At 41.8% G+C, this 15950-nt stretch overlaps 2 protein-coding genes across 2 annotated transcripts in view; one reads left to right on the top strand and one right to left on the bottom strand.

Moving 5' to 3' along the window:
- The window catches only part of LOC113491183 (glutamine amidotransferase-like class 1 domain-containing protein 3A, mitochondrial), a 6029-nt gene extending 177 nt beyond the window's left edge, over positions 1-5852 (top strand). The window contains exons 2-4 of the mRNA XM_026867935.1: positions 475-646; positions 2434-2638; positions 5559-5852. Coding sequence (XP_026723736.1) covers positions 475-646; positions 2434-2638; positions 5559-5751 — 570 coding nt within the window. The 3' untranslated portion in view covers positions 5752-5852. The remainder of the gene's footprint in view (positions 1-474; positions 647-2433; positions 2639-5558) is intronic.
- A 570-nt stretch (positions 5853-6422) lies between these two features.
- ACOD1 (aconitate decarboxylase 1) lies at positions 6423-13827 on the bottom strand. Its single transcript, XM_026849591.1, has 5 exons — positions 13759-13827; positions 12262-12423; positions 11397-11486; positions 9209-9414; positions 6423-8355 (listed from the first exon to the last, which is right to left on the bottom strand). Exons 1-5 carry the CDS (start codon positions 13768-13770, stop codon positions 7401-7403), a joined length of 1425 nt encoding a protein of 474 aa, XP_026705392.1. The 5' UTR covers positions 13771-13827; the 3' UTR covers positions 6423-7400.
- Positions 13828-15950: the final 2123 nt, after the last annotated feature.

The raw sequence follows: 15950 nt of genomic DNA, 5'->3' as shown, positions 1-15950 counted from the left end.
GGGGGTGGAGGTGTGTCTCCCGGGTCTCTTCGCGCCCCTCAGCAGCCGGGGCAGCCCCGCCTTGGCCCTCCCTCCCGCTCCGCACCCCCCTCTGTGCCGGGGTGCGGGGCAGGCCATGCCGCCGTTTGTGGGATCGGAGCCCCTCCTGCTTCGCCACGGTTTTTTTTCACCGCCGCTGCACACTACAAAGCCTATTCAACCATGATCTCTTTCCTTATCTTGCCATCCCCTTTTTCTTTATTCACCCCTCTCCCCATGCACTCCTGTCAAAAAGCTGCAGGAATGGGATGGGGAGGATGGCCAGGCTTACCCATCCTAATGTCACCTGTCACTTTAGATAGTTAATGTGGAATCCACTTCTCTTGGGTAAGAGACTTAAGACACAAAACCTGGTTTTGTTAAACGGTCTTTAATGTGACTAATATGTATGAGTTCTGTTTACAGTTATAAAATTGCTTAATTTCTATATTTTAGGTGAAGATATTTGCCCCCAATATTGAGCAAAGGGATGTAGTTGATCACCTAAAAGGAAGTCCAACAGAAGAGAAAAGAAACGTGTTAGTTGAAAGTGCCAGACTGGCAAGAGGAAACATTCAGGATTTGGCTGAACTGAAAGCTAGTGAATTTGATGCGGTCATTTTCCCTGGTAGGTGCTTTTAAAAGAATTTTTTTGTGGTTTTTTAACTGCAAATAACTGCTTTGTCTCTGATACTTTTAAAATTTTAAAATGTTTAGAGAATAAATTACGCTCTTGAATTTGAGAGGTATGTATTCTTTTCCTTTTTTACGTATTTTCTTTTTGAGGATGAGAAAAAGTTTTAGTAAGCTCTCATGGACTGGTAAGTCATCTCAGTTTATTAATTTACAGTTCGTTAATTTAAAATGCTATAGCCTTCTATTGATGTTAAATTATACATCACACTGTTCCAAGTTATACACCACACTGTTCTTTCTAAGGATGCTGAAAACTTTTAGCACCTACTTGTGGAGAACACTGACCGGACTATGGCCAGAACTTGGTATTGCATGGCAATGCCTTAATTTTAGGGATTTTGAAATTGTTGGTAGAATAGCAGATTGCCAGATAGATTATATTCTCTGTCAGATGTGAGTACGTTTTGTTTTAATTATGTATCTGGTCTACTGCTGATCAAGTTATACTAAACATATTTATGGATAATTTTTTATTTATAGACCACAGAATTGCATTTCAGATGGGAATAATTGTAATCACTTCAGAAGTGAAGAAACTAAAGCATCACAGGGAAATTATACATTACTGAAGATCACTTTCCAGAGTATTCATAGTACTGTTAAATACTGCCTTTAGGATTGTGCTGAAGTGTTAATTTTGAAGTTAGTTACACTGTATTCTGTTGTAAGGCCAGCAGAGGGAGTACGTGTATAACGCAGAGAAACACACTTCCAGCGCTAAAATGAGCGGCTGACATCAGGGCTGATGGGGGAGTAGAGGCGAGCAAGTATTTTTGATGTTAATTTCATGCTGTTATAACCCAGGCTCAGGGGAGTTGCTCTAATAACTGTTAAAGGGAAATAAACCCTACTAAGTTTGAAAACTAAAATCTTACCTCAGATATACAAGATAACACTTGAAAGTGAGTAAAGAGTGAAAGGAAAAATACTAAAAATTTAAAACTTGATGTTGTCCATTGAAATGCTTGTGGAAATTTCTGTTTGTTTATTGTAGAAAAGTTGATGCTGTACACATCCCAATAGAATCAAAGATAATGGATGGTTACACTTACTAATAACCTTCTTACTTTGGTTGTTCTGATGGTTATAAATCCAGCAAACAGGTGCTGTAAATTACAACCTGCTTTTACAATGCAAGTAAAGGACTGTTCTAATTTCTAAAAAGACAAATCCAGCATTGTTTTATTTTTAAAAGGAAATTCTGTTATCATTCACAAGTGGTATATCTCAGAGTATAATTTCCTTTTTGTGTAATATCCATTAAGCTCTCCTATAATTTCTTAAGTATTGGACTAAAACTTGAGCCTAAATTACTGTACAGGGTCAAATTGCGTTTCACTCTTGTGAATTACACTCTTCTACTTTTAACTATCATTGATCTTTCTTCTGATCGCTCACTTACTGAGCGGTATATATCAGATAGTGCAGCCTTTCCAGTGACTAGCAAATGAATTTGAGTTTTCCTATTTATTTATTTATTTGTTGGTCACTTGAAGCAAAATTTCTGGCCTTTGTAACATACATGGTATAAAAACCAGGCAGTTAAATTTATAATATTGTAAACCTATCATCTGTTACATGCTGAAAGCTTTCAGTATAGCAAATTAATAGTCCTATGTATGCCAAGATTATGTTCTAAAAAAAACAGAACTTCTGTCTGCTATTGAATTTAATGGCTTTTAGCAGTCTCTTACATTTGAGCTTTTTGGGTTTTTTTAGGTGGTTTTGGTGTAGCAAAGAACCTGTGTTCCTGGGCTGTAGATGGCAAGAACTGCACTGTCCATGAGCATGTGAACTCCGCACTCCAGGCTTTCCACAGTGCTAAAAAGCCCATTGGTTTGTGCTGTATATCACCAGTCCTGGCAGCTAAAGTCTTTCCTGGTTGTGAGGTTACAGTCGGCCAAGATAAAAACATAGATGGAAGGTAAGAAGGAAATGCATGGAGATAATTCACATGAGAATTAGGATTAGGAAGTGGCCAGTCCTCTGTGAAAAACTCTTGAGGTCTCTGCTGCCAGTAACCCCTGGGTACCGTATTGGTGACATTTTTCACTTACTTCAAATTTTCACTTGCATGATAGTAGTAGGCGCAGAAATCTTAGGGCAGACAGACTTAACCTGCGATGTCAGGTGACTTGTGTGCCGCAACATTGGAAAAATTTATCTCTAAATTCAGAAATACCTTGGTTGGTGATATGTTTTATGATGTCAACTATCGTATCTATTATATAGATATGATACTTTATGATTAATACTATTACATTTAATAATATAAAAACTTTAGGTAGCCTTATCTCTTGCCTAAGCTGTCGCTCTATAAGCCACCAAAGGTAACGTAGGCTCCTGCACTGTCTTTATTGTGCAGTGTGGGTGTTACTGAGTCACTGAACATAGCTGTCTGTCCTAAAAGTGACAGAACAAAGTGACTTTAATAGAATCATAGCTGCGCAAACATGGAGATGACCAAGGGATGCTGTGATCCTTTCGGGATACACCTGAGGGTGCTGAAGGAGCTGGCTGGGGTGCTCGCCGGGCCACTTTCATCATTTACCAGCAGTCCTGGCTGACCGGGGAGGTCCCGACAGGTTGGAAATTGGCCAATGTGATGCCCATCTATAAGAAGGGTTGGAAGGATGATCCGGGAAATTACAGGCCTGTCAGCTTGACTTCAGTGACCGGGAAACCGATGGAGCAGCTCATCTTGAGTACCATCATACAACGCATGCGGGATAACCAAATGATCAGGCCCAGTCAGCATGGGTTTATGAAAGGCAGGTCCTGCTTGACAAACCTGATATTCTATGACAAGGCAACCTGCTTATTGGATAAGGGAAAGGCTCTAGATGTAGTTTACCTTAACTTTAGCAAGGCCTTTGACACCCTTTCCCACAGCACTCTCCTGGCAAAACTGATGGCTTGCGGCTTGGATGATCGCACGCTTTGCTGGGTAAAAAACTGCCTGGATGGCCGGGCCCAGAGAGTTGTGGCAAACAGAGTTAATTTTGGTTGGTGGCTGGTCACGAGTGGTATCCCCCAGGGCTTGGTTTTGGGGCCACTCCTGTTTAACATCTTTATTAATGATCTAGACAAGGGGATCGACTGCACCCTCAGTCAGTTTGCAGATGACCCTAAGTTGGGTGGGAGTGTTGATCTGCTCAAGGGTAGGGAGGCTCTGCAGGGAGACCTGGACAGGCTGGAGCCATGGGCTGAGGCCAACTGGAGGAGTTTCCATAAGGCCAAATGCCGGGTACTGCCCTTGGGCCACAACAACCCCCAGCAGCGCTACAGGCTTGGGGAGGAGTGGCTGGAGAGCTGCCAGTCAGAGAGGGACCTGGGGGTGTTGATTGTCAGCCCGATGAACAGGAGCCAGCAGTGTGCCCAGGGGGCCAAGAAGGCCAATGGCATCCTGGTTTGTGTCAGCAATAGCGTGGCCAGCAGGGACAGGGAAGGGATCTGAGCCCTGTCCTCGGCACTGGTGAGGCCGCACCTCGATTCCTGTGTTCAGTTTTGGGCCCCTCACTACAAAAAAGGACATTGAATGACTTGAGTGTGTCCAGAGAAGGGCAACGAAGCTGGTGCAGGGTCTGGAGCACATCGTACGGGGAGCGGCTGAGGCAACTGGGGGTGTTTAGTCTGGAGAAGAGGAGGCTGAGGGGAGACCTCATCGCTCTCTACAGCTGCCTGAAAGGAGGTTGCAGAGAGCTGGGATGAGCCTCTTGTAACAGTAATAAGCGACGAGACAAGAGATAATGGCCTCAAGTTGTGCCAGGGAAGGTTTAGACTAGATGTCAGGAAGTATTTCTTCACAGAATGGGTTGTTAGGTGTTGGAATGGGCTGCCCAGGGAGGTGGTGGAGTCCCCATCCCTGGAGGTGTTTAAGAGTCAGGTTGACATAGTGCTTAGGGATATGGTGTAGTTGGGAACTGTCAGGTTAATGGTTGGACTGGATGATCTTCAAGGTCTTTTCCAACCTAGATGATTCTGTCATTGTGTGATTCAAGGGATATCAAGTTATTTTTTCAGGTTATGTTCATGGTAATTAAGTGATAGATTTTAGCTCGTACTAAGTGAGCTACAGAATTTGCTTACCCAATGCCTTTGAAGGCCACAATTTGTATTGCAAATGTGCAAATGAAGAACAGGCATCTCGCCAGCTGGCATTCAAAAACTTGGTACCCTGTGGTAATTTGAGTGGCTGTGTGAATTGTGTCTGTGGACTATTGTCTGCTCAGGGATTTTTAATGAAGTTTTTCTGGTGGTGGTGGTGGTTTGGGGCCAGTTTAGGGGAGCAGATGAGAGCAGAGTCAGTGCTGCTTCAAGAACTGTCAACTGATAAAACTTCTGAGTGGAATTTCATATCAGCAAAATTAGTGAGGGATTGCTTCTGTTCCTCCCTTTTCCTCAGGGAAAAAAAAACAACAACAAACAAAAAACAAACATAAAAACAAACCACAAACCTCTCTGCAGAGTCCCAGCGGAAAATGTTACATAGAAGTGTTGGAAAAGGTCTTAGGTGTCTGCAAGTTCAGCTTGCATCTCTCCAGCTTTTGAGAATCAGTTATGGCTTCATCATCTTGTAAACTTACTGAAAGATTGTTTAAAAACAGAATTATATCTTCTGACATACTGTGGGTCTGCATTTCAGACCTTGTTTTCAAAGACATTAGATCACTTGTTGTGACCATAGGGGGTAGGAAAACCTGACAGTGGCTGTCTGTTTGACTTCCTTATCATCAACTGAGGGGTCACTTAAATATTATTATAGTTCTTTCATTCAAGTTATGTTGGCAGAACTTTATGGCTATATCATCTCTTTATGGTAATTACAGTCTTTTTATTTACAGATTTCCTGATGCTGAAACGGCATCTGCTATTGCAGAGCTTGGATGTAAGCACATTTGCAAAAATGTAAATGAATCCCATGTGGATAAAGCCAATAAAATAGTTACTACCTGTGCTTTCATGTGCAAGGCTCCTCTGCATGAAATCTTTGATGGAATTGGGACAATGGTACAAGAAGTCCTGAAACTTGCCTGACTGGAAGCATACAGACTTCTGTAAGGAAATCAGTTTAGCTAAGCATAAGCATTTAGCTTCCTTTGATTGTATTAATAAAATAATGCAACTACTAAGCTTCACAATTCTTGGATTGTTTCTTTGTTTGTTTGTTTTTTAAATCTGGTTATTGCTAAGTTTATCCTATTTATATATCTTAAAATAGAAAGCATGTGTTGAAGGTTGTTGTGGTGATAGGAGTTCCCCTTTCTTTGTCCCATTAATTTGAATGTATTCAGTTTTGATAAGATAATGTAGGAACTCTCCTTGTCCAGTGGAGTTCACTAGTGATTATCAGTAATTCACTTTTGGTGTTACCCAGATATAATTACAGCTGAAATAGCTGTAAATGTGTCTGCATACCTTCAGTATAGGTGAATAATTCATGTCTACTTTGTAATCAGGAGGGAAAAAGAAAAGAATGTGGTTATGTGGGATTTTTTCAGAGCCCTCTAGATAAACTGACTTCATAAGCTAAAAGAGGCTGAAATACAACTGAATACATTGTATGTGGAAAATATGCAGGTTTTGTGGTAATAAGTTAAATAATTTGAGGCTTAATAACATAAATTGGCTTTATTTTGTCTTTTTTTTGCATACATAGTTCAGTGCCCTAAGGAAGGTACATTTTAGATATGTTAGAACACGTGCTTTGATCTTACAAATGTGAACAAAGGTCGTCAGCCTCTCTTAGAAACACAATCTCACAAAGCGTTATACTGAAGGAACTAAAAATTCCGAGAATTCATTATCAAGGTAAGTTGAGTGCTGCTATGGATACCTAATTGTCTCAGCATAAGAAGGGTTTGGGTGCTCACAGGTCCCTGTCACTCATAACAAGTACAGTAGCCCATGCTTTGCAGTGCCTGAAGTAATCTAAACATGTCATCACTAATTAGTGCTAATCATTTCTTGTCAAGTAAGCACCTTGTAACTGGAGCGGGAATACAGCAGGAACAAACCTGCGTGTCAGAGCAGCCAAAAGGCCTAACTGGGAAATAATGCTTTTATGATGATGAGTTGTCCCTCTTGCTCAGCAGCTGGAGTGATCAGGAAGGGCACAAACCTTTACATCATCAGTACAAGACCAATTGTTACAGCAAAGCCTCACGTATTGCAGAGTATCAAGTGGTACTACTGTGTGCCATGGTTTTTTAGCACAAGCATCAAAGCGTGGATGTAATAGATGGCCTCTTCAAGGAGGCCTTGAAGCTAAATTTACAGAAATAATTATATAAAGGCTCTTATTCTCCTTCTCACAGTGATGTTTCTCATGGACACAGCATTTTTACTCCTCCAGAATTTGGTTTTCCTTGATGGAGTTGTTTATCAGCAGCAGAATCTACAGACATTTTTGGCAGAAGAGCAGGGAAATTTTGTGTGGCACACAAGCAGTGCTTTCCCTCTAGAGGTGTAAAGGTAATTTGAGTCAACTGTGCCAGCAGAGGATCTTCTGTTCAGCCTGAGCTGTGCACATAATTGCTAAACTATTTACTTAGCCAAAACCCACAATATTGGACTGAGCGTGGCTCTTGTGTTACAGGAGTCCTATTTAAAAGTGCTCAAGGCACTAAAGAGTTTGTCCTGAATTTTGTGTTTGCTTTGTGAACAGCATCTAGCTGTCATAACATTCAAAGGAAGCACCGCTTCTCTGAAAGTGCTCTAGCTGACCGTCCTGATAAAAATGTACTTAATGCAGAACAATCCTCTACATTTTCCAGATTGTACACAGTCTCTATAATGCCTTCTGTGGCTTCTGCAGGCAGGACACTGGAGGCATTGGATTGAAACTTTTTCTCCAAGTCCTCCTTCTTCAGAGGTTTCCTCCAGTGTCCATAGAACGTATCGCAGCGGTCACTGATCGTGTTGCCATCCTGCAGTGTGACACTCACTTCACAGTAAAGACTGTCAAAGCTAGGTGTGTTATCAGGAGGGTGCTCCAGCTGTGTTTTGCAGAGGAGCTCCCGCAAGGCTGGCTGGTGAACGTTCTCGCTGGTGAAGGACTGGACTGACATGCTGCCATTCAGCAAAGCAGAGCATGCAACAAACTGGAAGGAGTGTCGAGCTTCATGCTCTGAGGTAGGGCTGGGTCTGTTCACATATTTGACCTCTGGGACTTTGAGAATTATTTTCTCAATTTTATCAAGGGGGAGCAAGTTGTCACTGCTCTCCACGAGCTTCCTCCTAACAGAAGATGCTGCATCAGCCACCCAGTGCGTTCCAAGATGAGCAGGAAAGCGTTTGATGGCCACGTCTTGCTGGTCCAACAGCCAGGGATAAGACTGCAAGGTTGGCAGACTCTGTGGGTTGTAATCTGTATAAAAGGCACCTATCCCTGACTCCATGTCCAAGATCTGTTTGTTTCCTTGGAGGCCCTGTGATGCTAAGCAAGCTGCTTCCAGTCCATGCTTGGCAGCATTGCCAACGTGGAGGGGCTTTGTTTGGGTGGCTGCGTTAGCCAGTGGGGCACCTGCATAGGAGGCAGCAATAGCCAAGGTGTTTTTACATTTCAGCCGGTCAAGAGCTAGCAGTTTAGCACAAGCTGCTGCACTCCCCATTGTACCAACCACAGTTGGTGGGTGAAACCTGGGAAAACAAAATCTCTTCATTACTATATTTCAAAAAGTCACCTGAATTCACCATAAACACAAGTTCCTATTTCCTTTCACTGCTGTGGAAGATGAATTGGATCATAAAGAATTACACATTCAGAATTCATGTGCGGTCCTAACGGTAGAAGTTGTTACTTTTCCCCAGGAACAAGTTAAACTAGAATAGTACCACTTACAATAGGTCCTCCCCAGAAAGCAATTTGAAACGTTAGAACAGTTCATGGTTCAAGGCATACTGATCAGAGTAATGGCAAAAGTGTCACAGTTCATAGGCATCAATAAATTATCTGTAAATAATTTATGGTCATCTATAAATCATACATATTGGGGGAGGCAGATTTTTTTATTCTGAACCAGTTTTGCAGAACTGGTGGAAGAAACACTCAGAAATAGCAAGAGGACATCTAGTCCATCCCACATGTCAAGGCTTTCCCCATCTTCTTGGGCTCTGCTCTGAGCCCAGCACCAGTGACTCTTTTTCTGTTGAGAGCAAGCCACTGTTTGCAAGTGAGGCATAATTGTACGTATTCATGAGAGTCTGAAGTCTCTGATGTTAAAACGTTGCCCTTTTGCTGCTGTTTTTAATTAATAGGGAGATCATCACCTCTTCCTGTAAACTGATAGATGCTCTCAAAAAGAAATCTAATAGATAAGCTGTAAGGAGTCATGTAAGTGTATTTATGTTTAAGATAAACTTTTCCTGACAAACAGCATAGAAAATATGATTAACTGTGCCGTTTGTATTTTAGCTGGCATTTAATTAACTATATTAATACTGAGAAAAAAACCCTTCCACTCAACTTTCTAGTTGATGAATTTCTATATACCTTTTTGGAATATTCCTGGCTTCGCTGGAGAAGCGCAGCAGCCTGCCTTGCACTTCAATCCCCACGTTGAAAGCTAAGAGCAGATCGAGACCTGAGATTTTTTTCTTCTGAGGAGAGGCCTCTGAGAGTGCAATCACGGCAGGGAGCACAGCCCCGGATGGGTGTGTGGCTGGATGCCATGTGTCGTCAAAATCCATTGAATGCACCTAATGGAAAGAGAAGCCTTAACTTGTAATCAGAAATGAACTCTGACTTGGCAAGATTGGTTCAATCAAATTAAACTACTGTAGCTGGTATGAAAAAGAACTGAAGAACTAGATTTTCCTTAGAAAGCAAAACTTAAAACGTCTTTCTTTTAAAGACCTTTACTCCCAATATGGCTCTGTGAGAAGTGGTGATGCAGTACAAATTTTGCCTCAAAGGAATATAGTTCTAATTCAAGTTGCACCCGTCTAAAACCAGTATGAAAATGATTCTTCTTTCCTACAATAAGCTTTTGCTGCTTTCATTAGACTGGTATAATTAAAGCAGCATTTCTAGGTCCACCATGTGAGTGGTGAATTTTCACTTACCCCAAAGCAGTATATAAACATAATTAAATTACTTCCCCAGTGCTGCAACTGATGCTGCTATTAGGGCTCACACCATTAAAGCTGCAGCAGTTGAATCCATACAGCCAACTGAAAGTTGTGTCAGAACAACTTCTCTGGTGCAGCCATCCACAGGCAACAGGCACAAGCCTGCAAATGTAGATCAAACTTTAGCCTGAATTTTCGGTCTGTCAAAACAAGACCTGTCACACAAGGAACCAGACTCCCTGGGGTTGCTGGGAGTAGGAGAAAGCTACAGTCTTAAAGCTGGGACAAGCTGCTTAACCCTTCAGGGTATCCAGAGAGGTGCCTCCTCTTTCCCAAGCCCAGCTGCTCAGAGAGATTTTGGGTGTTCTCAGTATGGCATACAACTGCTGTTCTGGTAGCAGATTTCTCCCAGCAGTGTAGTCAGTGTTTGAAATTTACTGCTTGTGGAAAGCCCCCCTAAAGTTTTGAGAACCTCCAAGGACTTGAGAGCATCAGGGACAGCTTTTTAATAACATGATAATGCCTCAAAAGCTGAATTTTCACACCTATTCACCTGTGTCTTCAGAGCAAACTGGGAAGGTAGTCAGGCTCCCCAGTGCTCCGGTCTTGCCCCCTAATACTGGGAAGATGCACTTCTGAGGACTGCCTTTCTGAACAGACAGAAGGAAACTCAGTCACTGTCTTGAAAAACTTTGATGCCAGCTGGGAAGATGCCCTGCGGTGCAGGATAAGGAAGGTTGTGCCCAGTACCTGGAAAGCTGTGTTCCTTGCATCTTCAATAGCACTTAGAATTAACCTGTGACCAAGATGTAAACTGAAATGATTATATACATGCTAACAGCAGATCTGAATATCGCACAGGCTGCTAGGAGCTGAGAGGTACCAGATCTCATTTCCAAGGTAATTTTCTCTACATTGGAAATGAGGTGTCAAATTGAATCTCTCATCTTGTTGTCCCACTAAATTAGATAGGCTTAATATTACTTGGTTGGTCGCCTTCCCTAGTTTTGCATAATCATCTAATTTGCCTACCCTACCTCTTGTGCATCTTTCAATTTCAAATGGTTTCAGCCTCAAACTGAATTTAGACAAATGTCTGGGGAGTCAGCTACTGCTTTAACGACAAAGTATGTGTCCAAAATATATAACTGGCTTTTGCAAACTGCATAACTGAAGATTAAATTGCCTTGTGATATTATATGTGTGTATGTATATGTGCATCTGTCTGTATTTGTGTTTTTCTGTAACTATACTTTGCCAGTTGGCATAAAGTTTGGATCTCAGTAGAATCAGTGAAAGCTAGAGTACCTCTCTGTAATGCAGCTGTAGCAAGGTTGTAATAAGCTGTAGAGTTCTGACCTTTGAAAACAGCCCCAAGTCTGACATTAAAGGTAAGGTCTGCTGCTGAGTCAGATCAGATATATATTACACCTTAAGCTCGGACTCAGAAGAAAGTTGAAGCATATTAGGACAACAGTCTAGGAAAGTTTTTTAGAAGATTTCAGGCAGAAGAATAAAGTAGACTAAGATTTTAGGAGCATTCTGTTCTCTCTAGAGCGAGAATGGCATCAATTAGTGTGGTTTAGGGCAAATAAAAGAGCATCCCTTACAGCCACTCCATTCACAAATGCTGCATACAGAGGAGGCAATCGGAAATTCGGATGTCCCCAGATGGTACTGGATATGTCTGAGCTGTAGATCTGAAACAAATTGACATCAATTAATTCAAAGACCTGAGCCTAAGGATCTATCTGTGTGCCGTATCTCTGATGCTGCTATCTCCGTGCTGTGAAGGGGTCTGCTCTTTTCCTGTTTGTTGTGCAGATCTTTTAGCCAGTGAAGATATCTTTATGGAATTAAATAAAAGGACATAAACTACCATGCTTTGGGAAGGGGGGATCTCTGTGCAAAGAGACTTATTGGCACACAGAGCTCTGGAGCCTGAGTCCAACTAGCCAGGTTTGACTGCTAAAACAGTGAGCTAAACTTCTTCTCATTGATATGGTCCGTTGTTGGGAAGGCTTCTCCTTAAGGTCAAGTACTCCTCTAGTTTAAGGAGAGCAAGGACGGAGGAGAAACATGACCAATGTACCTCAGACAATGATGTTTTATGGACTAGAAGTAACCCACTACTAGCTCTCTATACCTTTAACACTCTCTTATTTTGGAAAGTCTAGTTCTAAGTGATGTTTGCTTTGCTGACATGTTTAATAAAATCTCATAGGTAAAAAAAGGAAGGGATTCTTAATTAACTCTCTTTGTGGTGGTGGGTCAGGGTCAACATACAGTCTGTTGCACAGATTTCTGCTCATTCAGAATTAAAACTTGAGCAATGAAGTTTCCCGGTCTCCAGTGGGAAGAACACTGTCTTTCCATCCCCAAAAGAATTTTATCATGACAATGTTTCCCCTTATAGCCCAAATTTTACTTTTCTTATAACAAAACCTTTAGGTTTATGAATGTCAGACATCTTACCTTGCTGTACTGTGTCACTTTGTGGCAGACCTCAGTGCTGGTACCCAGAAGCCCCACTCCAAGAGTATCCAGAATCATTCGCTTGCTTCTCTGAATGACTTGGTCTGTCAAGTGGTTTGCATTCAAACCATGAATCACATTGGCAAAATTTCCTGTAACTGTCTGAGAAGGAAAAAATAAAAGAAGTAGATATTTCCCTTAATATAAATAAACCACTTTTTTTTTTTTCCTTTTTTTTTTGCTTTCAGTTTTGGGCTACTGCTTAACATACTGGTCATTTCTGCTGCCCTGCCTCTGCTTACATGAATTGCATCAGCAAAACTAAACTTTGAATTCTTCCTCTTTTTATTCCCAGAAATGCCACAGTGTTATTTATATTTTATTTATACTTTCATCAGTGTCCTTATCTGTTCTTTATTTCTGCTGCTTCCTCCCTGACTTGGGTCCTTGAGGGCAAGCACTGCAGGTGATGTAACTTTGCAAGGTATCTATATCTATCTATATCTATACACACATACACACATATAAAACAAATAGAACCAAAAAAATCTGTCTTCCATAGCACCTTCTTACTGCTATTGAAATCCAGTGCAGCCACACACAAGGAGGCAAGACTTAATGTCCCTAAGTAGCAGAATTACTATCCCAAGTCTTGTGGAGCTTTGAGCTCAGTGGGAGACAAGACTTGGCAGCTCCACCTTGCACCCCTTGCTCCTAGCTCCCAGCTCTCATTGAATTCATGCTTAGCTGGACTTCCAGCTTTTCTCCAAGACAAGATCTTACCTCTTTGAAAAGCAGTGGCTCCTTGTTCCTGGCTTCTGATGATCTGGGAATTACGTTTCTAACTTTTTTTTTTCCTTTCCTATTGAACACTGACCCATTATGCCAGCACAGCCTGCTTCTTCTTGGATTGTGATGTAACCACTGTTAATATCTCTATTAGAAACTAATCTAGAACTTACCTTCTCCTACCATTAGAAACTTCTCCCTGTGAAGGCATGTATTATTTACAACCAGTCTATACACACTTGCTTTTTTACATTGGAATAATTAAATATAGCTCTTCTTTCTCTTTGGAAAAGGTCTCCTTCTATGTCCCCTCATCCTTGCCCTTCTTCTACTCCCCTGCACATGTCCACACAGAGTGATGATATTTCCTCTTGGCCTTCATTTTGCTAAAGTAAACAAACCAAACTGTGCTGCTCTCTCCTTTATAATGAAGACTCACCTATACTGTGCTAGTAGCTTTTCATTATGTTGTTCCAATTGGATTTTTCTTTCTGACCAAGGTGCCCAGAATTGTACCCATTATTTCAGACAGGTTCTCACTCAGCTTTGTACTAAAGCATTAAGATTATCTTGAGGTACACAAGTCATTTAAAGCAGGTGAACCACATATTCCATGGTGTGATGCACACCTACTGAAACATATAGGGTGAGGATACAAAAGCTTAAACAGAAGAGTGTATCTTACAGTACAAAGAAACAAGACAGTACCTTTGCCCACATCCTGGGGGGATGGTCCGTGGTCCCAGAGAGATGCAGCAATTGAGTGGCAGCCAGTGAAATCACTCTTTTCACTATTTATATGTGTATGTCTGTGATGGGGGAAGAAGTAATAGGCCTTTTTTATTGCTCATCTTGTCCTGCCCATTTCCTCCTCTGTCTGGAAATGTTCCTTTTTCTTCACTTTCAACTTTCCTCTTACTCACCGTACTATTAACTGCTGGGACATTGATAGGACTTTGACAGTCACATGCACATGTTGTGTAAATTGATAAATGTGATATTTTATTACCAGATAGAAACTGATACATTAATTGAGTGTCTTACATTTGGTCGCATGGAGAGAAGAGGTCATCAGGTGTGTCAGGCTGACCTTGGGGAACCACAGCAGGCCATGGATAACTACTGGTTGGGAAAGTAATCATCCCAGTCCTAGCCCAGAAGGATGGCAAAGGCTGTTTTAACTTAAACAACCTGTTGTTTGTTTTGTTCTTCTTTCACTATATGTCTCCTCTATAATACATACAATTCAGACATGGGAAATGTGTGACATAAGAATTTCAGACCATAAATTGGATTAAAGCAACTCTTGGCCTTTAAGAGCACGAATTGCTATGTGAGACCATCATTTCTACTAGCAGGTTTTCTGCATCTCATGCAAGAGTGTCTTCTCTGAGAAAGGAGGCACTTCTCCCACCACCAGTTTAAGGATTTCGCTTCTGTGGGAATCCCAGACTACTACAAGATAATGAGTGAGAAATCCCTGACTATCCCATCAGGAAGGGAGCAGACCCCAGAGGAGCATAAGTAGAGGACATTCAATAATTCTGAACTGAAAAAGTAATGTATGTCTGAAGTTTGGGAACCTCCTGGATTAGGGACAAAGTCTTTTCAGAATTACTGTCTTGCACTTCCATGGTGAAGTGCTGCCTAAAACTTTAAGAATGTCAGACCTTTACTCAGCCTAGCCTCAGATAATTTTGTAAAGCTGTATCTAACTCCTGACTTCTTCAGGTGGAGACCAGCATGGGCCTACAGGTGAAGTTAAACATTGATTTGAGTGGTTCTAACTCCTACTGAAGGTCCTGTTTCAGGCTGCATCCTCTTCCCTGGACATATGGCAGCGCTGATGTTGAGGACACCTCTTTCTGAGCTGGTCCAGCCCGTCTCCAAAGCCAGCTTAGGGATTCTCAGCTGTCAGGCAAAACTGAGTTTCATTGCCTCAGAAATGAAAAATTAAATCTAGCAGCAGAAGCAGAAGGAGAAAGAAGTAGCACTAGCAGTATTCTGTGAAATTTTAGGAGGGCATGGGCAGGTAAAAAGAGATGGGAGAGGATCAGCTGTTCCCCAGACAGACCTAACCCAGACATTTGCCTATTTTGCATGTGCCTTGAGCCAGCTCTCCTTATGGATGTCATCTTCAGATGCCTAACTTGATGCTGAAAATTGCACTGGGTAACAGAGTGCCTTAAAAGACAGAAGCGGTAGTGTGTCTGTTCATGGATGTAGCCAAAGAACCTTGCAGCCCAGGGCTCCTAAAACCCAGCCCTACAAACACATACATATTTCCATACGGGCTAACCTGCATTATATGCTGGCTCCTTTTAAAACCTTGTTCTGTCTTTCTCTTACATATGAGCAGCTGTTCAGCATGGCTACAAAACCTCTTCCCACACACATTTCTCTATGAGTATAGTACAGCTTCCTCACTCATGCATGTATAATCTGCACCTACATAAAACATCCCAGCAACATTTCCTAGTTCCTGGGTGAGATGTGCATTTTGGCCAAATCTGAACCCCATGGGGAGACAGAACCGGAATGTGCATCAGTTCTTCTTCCTTGCTACCTCATTTCCACACTAAGAAAAACCTCAGAGGTAACCTGGATGTACTGAAGAATTACCTTTGGTGCTGATAAAATCCAGCCCAGCTAACAGGATTGCTTATACTGACAAGGTTGGCAATGGTTAGAAATTTTAACAGCAGTTAATGTTATTAGACTGAAAAGGGGAAAGATTTTGTTAACTTTCACTTTTGTTCCTTCAGCTTATTCTTCCCTCCAGAAAAATGGAAGAAAATGTCTAAATCACAGAATCACAGAGTGGCTGAGGTTGGAAGAGACCTCTGGAGATCATCTGGGCCAACCCACCTGCTGCAGCAGGGTCACCCAGAGCAAGTTGC

Source organism: Athene cunicularia (genome assembly GCF_003259725.1).
Source record: "Athene cunicularia isolate RWA chromosome 1 unlocalized genomic scaffold, athCun1 chr1_part1, whole genome shotgun sequence".
Lineage (NCBI taxonomy): Eukaryota > Metazoa > Chordata > Aves > Strigiformes > Strigidae > Athene > Athene cunicularia.
Note: the sequence above shows the minus strand (reverse complement) of the source record. Positions and strands in the feature narration are given on the sequence as shown.

Bases quoted from the DNA above. Each gene is read 5' to 3' on its own strand.
- ACOD1 (XM_026849591.1), bottom strand. The intron at 9,415-11,396 runs GTAAGGGATGCT...TCTTTCCATTAG, and splicing joins CATTTGTGAATGGAGTGGCT to GTGCATTCAATGGATTTTGA. The intron at 8,356-9,208 runs GTATATAGAAAT...TTGTTTTCCCAG, and splicing joins GCCAGGAATATTCCAAAAAG to GTTTCACCCACCAACTGTGG.